At 43.1% G+C, this 12,627-nt stretch overlaps 1 protein-coding gene across 2 annotated transcripts in view; it reads left to right on the forward strand.

Annotated features, from left to right (window-relative positions):
* Positions 1-875: 875 nt before the first annotated feature.
* Positions 876-12,627, forward strand: part of PIK3R4 (phosphoinositide-3-kinase regulatory subunit 4) — a 31,168-nt gene continuing 19,416 nt past the window's right edge. The window contains exons 1-6 of one of the 2 annotated variants that reach the window (XM_083404650.1): positions 876-1,069; positions 2,778-3,539; positions 6,919-7,052; positions 7,159-7,741; positions 8,469-8,603; positions 10,968-11,189. In XM_083404650.1, the coding sequence (XP_083260776.1) occupies positions 2,810-3,539; positions 6,919-7,052; positions 7,159-7,741; positions 8,469-8,603; positions 10,968-11,189 (1,804 nt within the window). In that variant the 5' untranslated portion in view covers positions 876-1,069; positions 2,778-2,809. The remainder of the gene's footprint in view (positions 1,070-2,777; positions 3,540-6,918; positions 7,053-7,158; positions 7,742-8,468; positions 8,604-10,967; positions 11,190-12,627) is intronic. The other variant, XM_083404649.1, reaches the window with a different exon arrangement.

Here is a 12,627-nt window from a genome sequence, read left to right on the forward strand (position 1 = left end):
GCACCAGCATATTTCTTTATTGCAGGGGGTTGGACTAGATGATCGTCAGGGTACCTTCCATCTCTATGACTCCATGATAATGTATTTATTATCATTACCATTCCCCGCCCCGTTTCTTCGTGCTGAGAGAGGCCGCCTGGAAGCAGCAAATAATAACTCCTTCTTCTTAACTTCTTCTTCTTGCGTTACTCAACCCATTTCTTCATGCAGAAAATTAACTATTATTATTATTGCATTCCTCACCCCATTTCTTCATGCATAAATTATTATTATTATTATTATTATTATTATTATGTTTCTCGCCCTTTTCCTCATGCAGCAAACAACTCCTCCTCCTCCTCTTCTTCTATCGTTCCTCCTCCCGTTTCTTCATGCAGCAAATAACAAGAGCAACTATTATTATTATTATTACGTTCCTCGCTCCGTTTCTTCATGCAGCAAATAACTATTATTTTGTTCCCCGCCCCGTTTCTTCGTGTTCTGAGAGAGGCCGTCTGGGAGCAGCAAAGAATAATAACAGCAATTATTAGTATTGTTATTATTATTACTATTACTACTACTACTACGTTCCTCGCTCCGTTTCTTCATGCAGCAAATAACTATCGCTATTATTATTATTATTATTTTGTTCCCCGCCCCCCGGTTCTTCGTGCTCTATGAGAGGCCGTCTAGGAGCAGCAAATAAATAAATAAAAAATAATAATAATAATTTGTTCCCCGCCCCTGAGCGAGGCCGTCTAGTAGCGGCAAGCGCCTGGCTTCCTGATGAAGCCGCCGGAGGGCCAGCAGCGTCCAAGCGCCGGCCTCCGGCTCCGCCGGCTCCTCCTTTTCCCTCCCCGCCAGGATGTGAGCTCAGCGGCCGCGCCGCCTCCTTCCTCTTGTGTAATGCTTACCGGTTTCCCGTGCGGCGGCGGCCGAGGAGCCGAGAGCGCTGGGGGCAAGCGCGGCCCTGGCCTCCCGGGACTCCCCGGGGCCAGCTGAGGAGAGGCGGTGAGTCGCCGTTGGCGCGGCGGGAAGGCTCGCGCTCTCTCCCTCACGCCTCGCCTCAGGCGGCGGGAAAGCGCCTGAGGTAAAAGGGCGCGAGGAGGACCCACACGCCGCCCCTGTTGGGAGGAGAGGGACTTCGCTTTTGAGGGGTCCCCAGCGCTATGGCGGGCCCCCTTTTGTTGGGGGACCCTTCATGAAGCCCTCCCTTTCTCTCCCCCCAATACTGCAAAGGGATGTTAAGGAGCAGGAAGTGGTGTTTTCTGAGGGAGGGAGAACGGACGGACTGACTGACGGGCTCATTCATGGCCGACCGCTGGGCATAGCATAGCAAATAGAAATGGTGACCAGCGTGATGGTGCCTTGGCTTCGTCTTGAATCTGAAACGCCTCAAGCGGGGTTTCCCAAACTTGGGTCGCCAGCTGTTTTTTTTTTTTTTTAGGACTACAACTCCCATCATCCCTGGACTACTGGTCCTGCTAGCTAAGGATGATGGGAGTTGTAGTCCAAAAACAGTTTGGGAAACTGCTCCAGGGGAGAGAGAGAGAGAGTGTGTGTGTACAGTGCTCCCCCCCCCCAAAAAAAATGTTTACGGCTACTCCTATTTTGACTTGAGAAAAATCACCATTTTATACTTCAAATTGGGAAAAATAAATAAATGGACAAAAGTACTGCACAAAGATTCACAAAATGTTTAGGGGTATGCGTCTCCCCAGAGAAAAGTGCTGTGTGTGTGTGTGTGTGTGTGTGTACACACACACACACACAAAAACACACACATACATACAGGGTGAGTCCTTTAAAAGAGGCCCTGTGGATACAGAGTACACACGTTCCATGGGGTTTCTTTTAAAAGACTCACCCTGTATATGTGTGTATAATAAAATATGTGTGTGTGTGTATAATACAATCTTCCAAGATGAATCTTAGAAGGAAACGGAAGGAAGAGGTGTAAAGTTAAAAGGCGGGAGAAGTGTGAAATGCTGTGGTAGAAATTGGCCATGGCTTGCCGTGGAAATGTTTCTAGAAGGCTGCTTGGGAAAGCAGTGCCTTTGCACAGCCTGGTCCGTCCAAATATTTTTAGACTGACTACAATTCCCATCAGCCCCAGCGAGCATGGCTCCATGGTCAGGTGCGATGGGAATTGTAGTCCAGCAGTGTCTTGGTTTGGAAAAGGCTGCCCTGTTAAATATTCTGTGTTAAGGGAATTGGGAGCTTTTGGGTTATTAAATGCTGTGATCTCAGACACGTTGTGAAAAATGGGAACGTACGGGGACATAACAGCCTCAGGTGACTCGAGGGGTCAGTGCGTCTGGCGTTTTGAGGTTGGTGTTTTGAGCCCATCCAGGGATGACTGCAGACAGGATTCCTGCATTGCAGGGGGTTGGACTAGATGACCCTCTGAGTCCCTTCCAACTCTGCAGTCCTTTGACCCACCTAGTCCAGCATTCCTGTTCTTTCAGTGGCCAACCAGAGTCCTATAAGAAGCCCAAAAGCAGGATCTGAGTGCAACAGCACTATTCCCACTTGTGATTTCCAGCAACTGGGCTCTATATCAACTTGCCGTCCCATTCTACACTTTCTAATTGATATTTTAAATCAAATATGTACATGTGTGGACTCAGTTTAATAACATTAATAAAACAAGACATTAACATACAAATTATTATTTATAAAATATTTCAGATAGAGCCACTTAATAGTAATTTGTGTGTAATGAAATCCTGTATTGTGTGTCGTTTGTGAAGAGCAATGCAGTTGAGATTAACAAATCGTTCTCTTGTCTTTTTTAGGCAGAGTTGTGACGAAGAACTAAAGGTCTGCCATGGGGAACCAGCTGGCTGGTATTGCCCCTTCTCAGATCCTCTCCGTTGACAGCTATTTCTCAGACATCCATGACTTCGAATATGACAAAAGCTTGGGCAGTACTCGGTTTTTTAAAGTTGCCCGAGCCAAGCACAGAGAAGGTCTGGTGGTCGTCAAGGTGTTTGCCATTCAAGATCCAACTTTACCGTTAACTAGCTACAAGCAGGAGCTGGAGGAGCTGAAAATAAGGTTGAATTCTGCGCAAAACTGTCTTCCCTTCCAGAAGGCCACATTATCTGAAAAAGCAGCCATGCTTTTCAGGCAGTATGTACGAGATAATCTCTATGACCGTATTAGTACTCGTCCGTTCCTGAACAACATTGAGAAACGGTGGATAGCCTTCCAGATCTTGACTGCAGTGGACCAAGCACACAGGTCTGGGGTCCGTCATGGAGACATCAAAACTGAAAATGTCATGGTGACCAGCTGGAACTGGGTCCTTCTAACAGATTTTGCTAGTTTTAAACCAACCTACCTTCCTGAAGACAACCCTGCTGATTTCAATTATTTCTTTGATACGTCAAGAAGGAGGACTTGCTACATTGCTCCAGAGCGCTTTGTTGATGGCAGCATATTTGCAATAGAACTGGAGAATATGAGAGATCCTTCCACTCCCCTGGTGGACTTGGCTAACAGTAATCAACGAAGCAGGGGGGAACTAAAGCGTGCAATGGACATCTTTTCTGCAGGTACTTTAAAGTGATCAATTAAACGATAGGCATAAGCTGTGCCTTCATAGAAAGTGTTGCTTTCTGATTTCTGGGGGCGAGTGGGGAACTTAGTGCAATCTTGTGATAACTAAAACCACCTGCCTTTTCCAGATTTAATGTATGAGATACAGTATAGAACTACAGTGGTACTTTGGTTCTCAGACTTAATCTGTTCTGGCAGTCCATCCCAAAACCAAGGCGTGTTTTCCCATAGAAAGTAATGCAAAATGGATCAATCCATTCCAGTTTTTTAAAAGCAACCCCTAAAACAGCAATTTAATAAGAGTTTTACTATCTTATGAGACCATTGATCCATAAAATGAAAGCAATAAACAATGTACTTCAGTCACACAATCAATCAGTAGCTGAACTAGGTTCCACACAGTCAAAAAAACAAACAAAAAGAGCCGCAAAAAGAAAAATGCAAAATAAAAAGCAAAACCAGACAGACCTCAGTGTAACATTCAAAACGGAAGTGTGGCACTCAAAAGGGAAGTGGCACTCAAAACGGAAGTGTAACACTCAAAACGGAAGTGTAACACTCAAAACCGAATTGTGGCACTCAAATCGGAAGGGTAACACTCAAAACGGAGCAAATTCGGCTTCCGAAAAATGTTTGCAACCTGGAACACTTACTTCCAGGTTTGCAGTGTTTGGGTTCCAAGTTGTTTGAGTACCAAGGTGTTTGAGAACCAAGTTACCACTGTACATACAGGTTTCACTTCACAGTCACATTAGTCTGCATGATAATTCTTAGCATTCCTTGTGAATCCTCAAGTCTTCCTATGATTAGCAAAGTATAATGTTTAGCAGGAGGCTTGCAAACAATTAAGCTCCACATTTGTCCAGCTAAAGTATATATAAAAAAATAACATATAGTACATCTCTCCTGTAATCATACCACTTCAGAATGTAATGGGAAAATGCATCGTTGAAAGCTCCGTGTAAAAATCATAATAAAATCATCGCACATAGAAAGCTAGCAAGTAAGTATGAAGGGTCCTAGCTTAGCCTTCTTCCCAGTATGCTAGTTTTTCCCATTTAGAATGGTGTTGTTGTTTATTTGCTTCCTTGTATTTTTAAAAACAAACAAGCAAGCATGCCATTCTCTCATCTGCGTTCTGAAATGGTACTGTCCCAGGAAACATACTCTAATTTCTGTAGTTGCGAAGTACACTGAATAACAGTAGCATCTCTGTATTTTAATGGTGATTCATACTGGGCTAATTTCTATGCCTCTGAGGGTGCTTCCAGATGTGGGCTTAATATTACAAAAAGGCTATTGAGACATTGCAAATAGGGCATTGTAACTTGCTGGATTTTCCCTTTTCTGGAAAATCCTGATGAAAGGTGGGGGGAGGAAATATGGAGCGGTATTTTGATGTCAATAGCATTGTATCGAATGCATAATGAACACCATTCCCCCATAAACACCTGTCTGGAAGCAATCTGAAAGCACTTCCTGGTGTCAAATCCATGTGGCTACTTTTGTTCCACTGGGGTCTCTGCATTAAGCCTGTGGGTTGTAGTGGGAGGATTGGTCACATGAGTTAGCCCCAGATACATTAGTGAAATTGTAAAACATGCTCACAAGAAACCTTATAATTTCATGATCCACAATATTTTTTTGTTGGCATCAATGTCTTCTTACTATTTAGAGGCCGGACATCTTGCCCTGGTGCTGACAGTTAATTTGCACTTCTGTCATTCTTCCTAAGTGATGTGAATCTACATGCAGGTTTGGGGGCTTCATCATGTTGGGTAGCCCTTGATTGTTTCTGCTTCAGTAAGCAATGGTAGTTACCGTATTTTTTGCTCTATAAGACGCACCAGATGACAAGACGCACCTAGTTTTTAGAGGAGGAAAACAAGAAAAAAAATATTCTGAATCCCAGAAGCCAGAACAGCAAGAGGGATCACTGCGCAGCAAAAGCAGCAATCCCTCTTGCTGTTCTGGCTTCTGGGATAGCTGTGCAGCCTGCATCCGCTCCATAAGATGCACACACATTTCCCCTTACTTTTTAGGAGGGAAAAAGTGAGTCTTATAGAGCAAAAAATACGGTACCTTGGTTGAGAAATCCTACAGTCAATTGAAGGACAGAGAAACTAACTCCAGGCACATCTAGAGAAGAACAGCTTATTTTCATACTTCCTTTCCTTTTTCAATAAACAGTATTTGGTGGGAGCTTTTCTGCCTAGCTGTCAGTGTATGATGTGGGTTCATATTGTATTCTGAATGCAGTCAACTGGTAGTATATAGTCTCGCTCATTCAATAGCAGGAAATATGGATGCCAACAGGTGCTGAATGCTCCTTTTCTCCAGGCTGTAAAGGTTAATCTACAATTTTGAACTCCACATGGGGTTCTGTCTACATTGCAGCCCTAGTCATATTGTTTTGGGCCACTAATCATCTCTTGCGGATGTGTGGGTGTGTAAAACATCTTCAGGCCTGCACGTATTCTTACTGGTTCTCAGTGATGGTTTCCAAGATCATTTGAACACCAGAGGGGGGGGGGGGAAAGGATGTGGTTGATATGCTTTTCCCACACACCCCAATTTGATGGGGTTTCTATTTCTTTTAAAAGAAATAGAATGCCCTCCCATCAGATGTTAAGGAGATGAGTAATTATATAACATTTAGGAAACATCTGAGGGAAGCCCTGTATAGGGAAGCTTTTTAAGATTTAATGTTTTACTATGTTTCTAATATATGCTGGAAGCCGCCCAGAGTGGCTGGGGCAACGCAGTCAGATGGGCAAGGTACTACTACAGTGGTACTTCAGGTTACATACGCTTCAGGTTACATACGCTTCAGGTTACAGACTCCACTAACCCAGAAATAGTACCTCGGGTTAAGAATTTTGCTTCAGGATGAGAACAGAAATCGTGCTCTGGCGGCAGCGGGAGGCCCCATTAGCTAAAGTGGTGCTTCAGGTTAAGAACAGTTTCAGGTTAAGAACGGACCTCCAGAACGAATTAAGTTCTTAACCCTAGGTACCACTGTACTACTAATTTACTATTATTATTATTAGTAGTAGTAGTATTTATTATAGCAACAGAGTTAGAAAAAGCAAGTTCCTGTGCTGCAGGCTGAAGTCTTCATCAGCCTCCTGATGTCAGTTTTTGGAGTGCAGGATTATGATTCTATATTGGTAACTAGAGCACTGAGGGCTGGAAGTTGAATGAACTATAGAGGTGGAGAGAAGTGATGTCTTCTTAAATGCTCGAACTTGAAAAGGAATGTGTGGCCAATTGGAAAGTGACATCATCTCCATCTTTTATAGTCTTTGGTTATGAGCAGGCGAAACAAGAGAAGTCTACCAAATAATTCTCAGGAAGCTGTTCTGTATTTTCCAGGTTGCGTAATAGCTGAGCTCTTTACAGAAGGTGTACCTCTGTTTGACTTGTCACAGCTTTTGGCGTATAGAAATGGCCTCTTTTCCCCTGAACAAGTCCTGAATAAAATTGAAGACCGGAGTATTAGAGAACTGGTAACTAATTCCATTCTATTTACAGTGGCTTATTGCATTTTCCATACCTACTTTAATAATAAAGCATTGCCTTCACCTTGCTCTTTTTGCTCTCTTTTATCTGAAGGTTACCCAGATGATCCACTGTGAACCAGAAAAACGTTTAGCGGCTGAAGACTACTTGAAACAACAACGAAACAACGCATTTCCTGAAATATTTTATACTTTCCTCCAGCCTTACATGGCACAGTTTGCCAAGGAAACCTTTGTATCTGCAGATGAGCGCATTCTCGTTATACGTAAAGATCTGGACAACATTATCCATAATCTCTGTGGGCATGACCAAACCGAAAAAGCTGAAGGAGAGACAAAGGAAAATGGGCTGGTCATTTTGGTGTCGGTGATAACGTCCTGCCTTCAGACCCTCAAATACTGTGATTCAAAGCTGGCTGCTTTAGAACTGATTCTCCAGTTGGCACCCAGGTTAAGTGTGGAAATTCTGCTGGATCGTATCACGCCTTATCTCTTGCATTTCAGCAATGACTCTGTGCCCAGAGTAAGGGCAGAAGCCGTTCGGACACTCACTAAAGTTCTTGCTCTGGTCAAAGAAGTACCACGTAATGATATCAATATCTACCCAGAGTACATCTTGCCAGGTATTGCACATTTGGCCCAAGATGAAGCCACTATTGTCCGACTGGCTTATGCTGGTAAGAGGGGAGATGGGGGGCTTTGGGGAAGGTTTTCTTTGATGTCATTGCATTTCTTTTTTAAAATCACAACTGGAATAAAGAGGGAAGTGTCTGCAAATGTAGACTTTTATTTAGTGCTGAATTTATTTTTCCTTGTATGAGAATTTGGGGGATGAAAAAAAGAAATTATCAGAATGACTTGTTGTGTCTAAATTAAATAAATAGGCCAGAATGTCAATGGCAAAAACATGTTTGGGTCCTACCATCTGTCTGTCTTACTGCTCTAAAAATAACAAACCAACCAGGAGTGTGCCCTACTACTTGTGCTTCTGACACAAGAATGCCAGAATGATCATTGGTTTCTTTGGGTCTGAAACAAATTTGTCTAGACCTGCATTCTGTTTTTGCCAGTATGTGAGGGGTCTCTTGGAACCCACACACAGAATATGATGGTAGTGCTGAGGTCCATATGGCACAGACATGAAATGGGCATCATTGGTGGCTCTTGCCCATGCCCTGCCTCCCAAAAACTGGTAAAGGAAGCAATTTCTCAAAGTTCAAGCTTGGTTTTCTATGTCTGGGGTAAGCCAGTATAAGATGCTGTTATTCTGAGACACTTCACATTTTAATCACATATCACCTGTGCTTAAAACTATTGCCACTGTTGCTGTTGTTGTTAATCTTTTTTTTTTTTAAAAAAAAACTTGGATTATCTGTCTCTTACATCCTGCTCTGATATTTGCAGAAAACATAGCACTGTTGGCAGAAACTGCTCTGAGATTCCTAGAACTTGTCCAGTTGAAAAACTTGAACATGGAGAATGAACCAAATAGTGAAGAAATGGATGATGCAACACATCCAAGCGAAAATTATGATACTGGTAATGTATCTTTCACTTTCCTTTACTTACAGCATGCTCATATGAATACTTATTGGGGAGTAAGCCCAATTGGATGTAGTGGTTGTTGTGTCCAAATGAACATGCATAGACTCAAGAGACTGTTAATTTTTTCATCTTTATGGTTCAGATTCCAGAAGGAAGCTGAGAACTTCCGCTTCTTGAGAGCTACAGTAGGGATTTAAGATAATCTCCCAATTCCTAATGAGAAAGAGGCACCAAAAGACCAGTGCCACAGTCAAGCCGCGATACCTTTATCCAGTCCTTCAGGAAATCAGACTGGTGATCATCCTAGGAAGAAATTATGACTTAAGGATAGCCATCACCCTTCTTGGCATTTTAAAGCTCTGCGGAACTTGACAGAGCACAGAGAAAACATTGTCCTACAAGGCAGCCTAAAAATAGCTGCTCAAAGAAGATAAAATATTTTGAATAAATAGAGTTTTGCACATAAAGCAGAAGTGGGGAACATGAGGCACAGGGGGCGGATTTAGCAATCCAGGCCTTTCTCACTGGCCTTTGGACTCTCCCCAGGCAACACCACTCCCATTGCCCTGCTTTGTGCCCTGATCAGAGTGGCAGAGTGACCTTTATCTGTGATAATCCCGCTTGTTTGCTTGGATGGCTAGGTAGAAATCTCCAGCACTTGTGTGTCTGGAATATAGCCTACTGTACAAAGTTAAGAGTCATATCAGTTTTTCCATCAACCTTTGCCTCTGGCCTTATCCACCACTGGCATGCATCCCTGGAAGGTTGCTCATGAGGTAATGTAATCTTCTGGCTGAAAGAAGTTCTTCATGCCTAAAGTAGAGCCTTCCATATTCCCTATACAGTGGTACCTCAGGTTACATACGCTTCAGGTTACATACGCTTCAGGTTACAGACTCCGCTAACCCAGAAATAGTACCTCGGGTTAAGAACTTTGCTTCAGGATGAGAACAGAAATCGTGCAGCAGGAGGCCACATTAGCTAAAGTGGTGCTTCAGGTTAAGAACAGTTTCAGGTTAAGAACAGACCTCCAGAACGAATTAAGTTCTTAACCCGAGGTACCACTGTAGTGTTAAGGAGATCACTCCAATGGGTGTAAGTGCACAGGTATATCCTCAACACTGAAGTGCATGAGGAAAGTAATGTTTGCAGAGTGAACTTTAGGTTTTGTGCAGCAAGTACAGTGGTACCTCGGGTTACATACGCTTCAGGTTACAGACTCCGCTAACCCAGAAATAGTACCTCGGGTTAAGAACTTTGCTTCAGGATGAGAACAGAAATCGTGCAGCAGGAGGCCACATTAGCTAAAGTGGTGCTTCAGGTTAAGAACAGTTTCAGGTTAAGAACAGACCTCCAGAACGAATTAAGTACTTAACCTAAGGTATCACTGTACCTCTAAAGAAGAGTTGCTTCTTAGTTTCTAAAATCTAAGGTATTTCATTGAGCAAATAATCAGGGAGACTTTTAGTTGTTCTTTCACTTTCAGTGCTGCACATCTACTCTAAACCTCTCACTCCAAGGCTACACAAAGCTACCCACAAGAGGTTCGTCTCCTGATCAAAATGTTTTTCTACCCACAATTGCGTGCTGGTCCTGCTTCTGCTCATTCTCTCTTTCTCTGTTCTATTCACCATCCCTTCCCCTGCCATCTGAAGGGCAGTCTTTTATCCTTGTGCTCCTCAAGCCGCAGCAGGCCTAGAGTAACCTTTGAAGTTATAGGAATGGCCAGAAAATTGAATTTCTTGGGTGTTGTTAACATAGTGCTTTTTCTGCATATTTGCTGATCTACTTACACACATAACCACATACATCCAACAGGTAGATTGCGAGCCACTGGCAGATTGCGGGGGGTCCATGGTAGATCGAAGTAGATCACGGAGTGCTCCCCCCCCCAAAAATAAACTTTGGCTCCCTAAAAAAAGTTCAACAACTCTGGTAGATCACTGCCAGTTTTTTATAGTGGGAGTAGATCTCAGTCTCTTGAAATTTGGACATGCCTGGCATACATGATTCCTTTAGAAGCAGTGACATTGTCAGTGCAGCGAATTGGATACCATAACCTCAACCAGTTTAGAACAAGGAAGCATAGAAACTCAATGCGAGTGTTGCAGTTCATGTAGGGCTGTGACTGCGCCCTGATGTGTATGCTGTGGGCTCAACCCATGGCCTTTGACCACCCATGGCCTAATGCCGTTATATATATATGAGTGTGTGTGTGTTTTAAAAATATATATTAAATTATACAAAAATAATGACCAACAAAAGGCAGAATTCCTGAGTGCAAATAATACATCACAAGGATGATAACACAGTCACACCTGGTTTTTCCTTAACCTTTTTCTATGGTCTTCTTTGTAGAGCTTCAGGCCTTGCATGAAATGGTCCAACAGAAAGTTGTCACTTTGCTGAGCGACCCTGAAAACATTGTGAAGCAGACGCTGATGGAAAATGGAATAACTCGCCTTTGTGTCTTTTTTGGTCGTCAAAAAGCCAACGACGTTCTCCTCTCCCATATGATCACCTTTCTCAACGATAAGAATGACTGGCATTTACGAGGAGCGTTTTTTGACAGCATAGTGGGTATGTGCTTGACAACAAATGCCAGCTTTTTATCCTGAGGTCACATTTGGGCTGATAGCTTTATTAGGACCAACCCCCAAAGTCACAGAAATGTGGTAAGCTTTCAAGTTTTCCAGAACTGTTCTTCAGATGAGACGTTATACAAATCAAGGGGTAGTGCGTGCAGGATTCCTTTTATGTGCAGATTGATAGAATGAATTAGCACAAGGAAAGAACACAGTCCCTCAAGCCTGTCACAGAAGACACTTTAACCTCAAAGCCAACATTTAGGAGAGGTTTTAGGAAGAGACGGGGTGGTATTTTAAGTAAATAAACCTAGTTAATCTATGGAAGACTAGTTGCATCAGCCTATTACTGCAGGCAAGGTCACCCCAAGTGTCGAAGCAACATGTACGGTGAAGGAGGCAGGCATGTTTTATACTATGTTTTGGGCACAGTGGTGACCTTAGTTTAGACGCCTTGGGTAGGAATTGTCTTTACAGATATCCATCTTCCCCCACACCTCTGGTTTTGTATACTACCTTGTCTGATGAAAACTTTCAGAAAATTTGAAAATTTGCCACATTTTTGTAAACTTATTGGTTGATCCTCATAAAGGTATTTTCCAACTGTGGAATTCATAGTTTTTTCTTGGGGACTAGTACAGCTACCTTTTGCTTTTTATAAGCAGATTTTCAGTGTATGAAATGAGGGTCTGTTAGTTTTTAATTGGGTGATTAAGAAGGTTTCAGTTGCTTATACAGTGGTGCCCCGCAAGACGAAATTAATTCGTTCTGCGAGTTTTTTCGTTCTACAAGTTTTTTCGTCTTGCGAAGCACCAATGTGTATTGACGGTTTCTCATAGGAATGCATTGGCGGTTTAAAAAAAAAAGGCGCAAGACGTTTTCGTCTTGCGAAGCAAGCCCATAGGGAAATTCGTCTTGTGAAGCAACTCAAAAAACGAAAAACCCTTTCGTCTAGTGAGTTTTTTTGCCTTGCGAGGCATTCGTCTTGTATGACTGTATGACTAATTGTCTGTGTTTGAGTGACAGTGCTCCCCAACCTGGTTCCCTGCAGATGTTTTGGACTACAACTCCCACCAGCCCCAGCCAGCAAGGCCAGTAGTCAGGGCTGATGAAACACCCAAAACATCTGCAGGGCACAGGTTGACTAAGGACTAAGCCTAAGGCAGGCATGGCCAAACTTGGCCCTCCAGATGTTTCGGGACTACAATTCCCATCATCCCTGACCACTGGTCCTGTTAGCTAGGGACGATGGGAGTTGTAGTCACAAAACATCTGGAGGACCGAGTTTGGCCATGCCTGGCCTAAAGTGTGGCAATAATAGCTGAATCATCTTATGTTTGAGTAACAATAATAAATACATATGAATTACCCTGGTGGATATGACCAACAGTATATCTAGTGCAGTTCTCTGTACCCAGTTGGATGCTCCCTAG

Source organism: Podarcis tiliguerta, assembly GCF_965153285.1.
Source record: "Podarcis tiliguerta genome assembly, chromosome: 12".
Taxonomy (NCBI): Eukaryota; Metazoa; Chordata; class Lepidosauria; order Squamata; family Lacertidae; genus Podarcis; species Podarcis tiliguerta.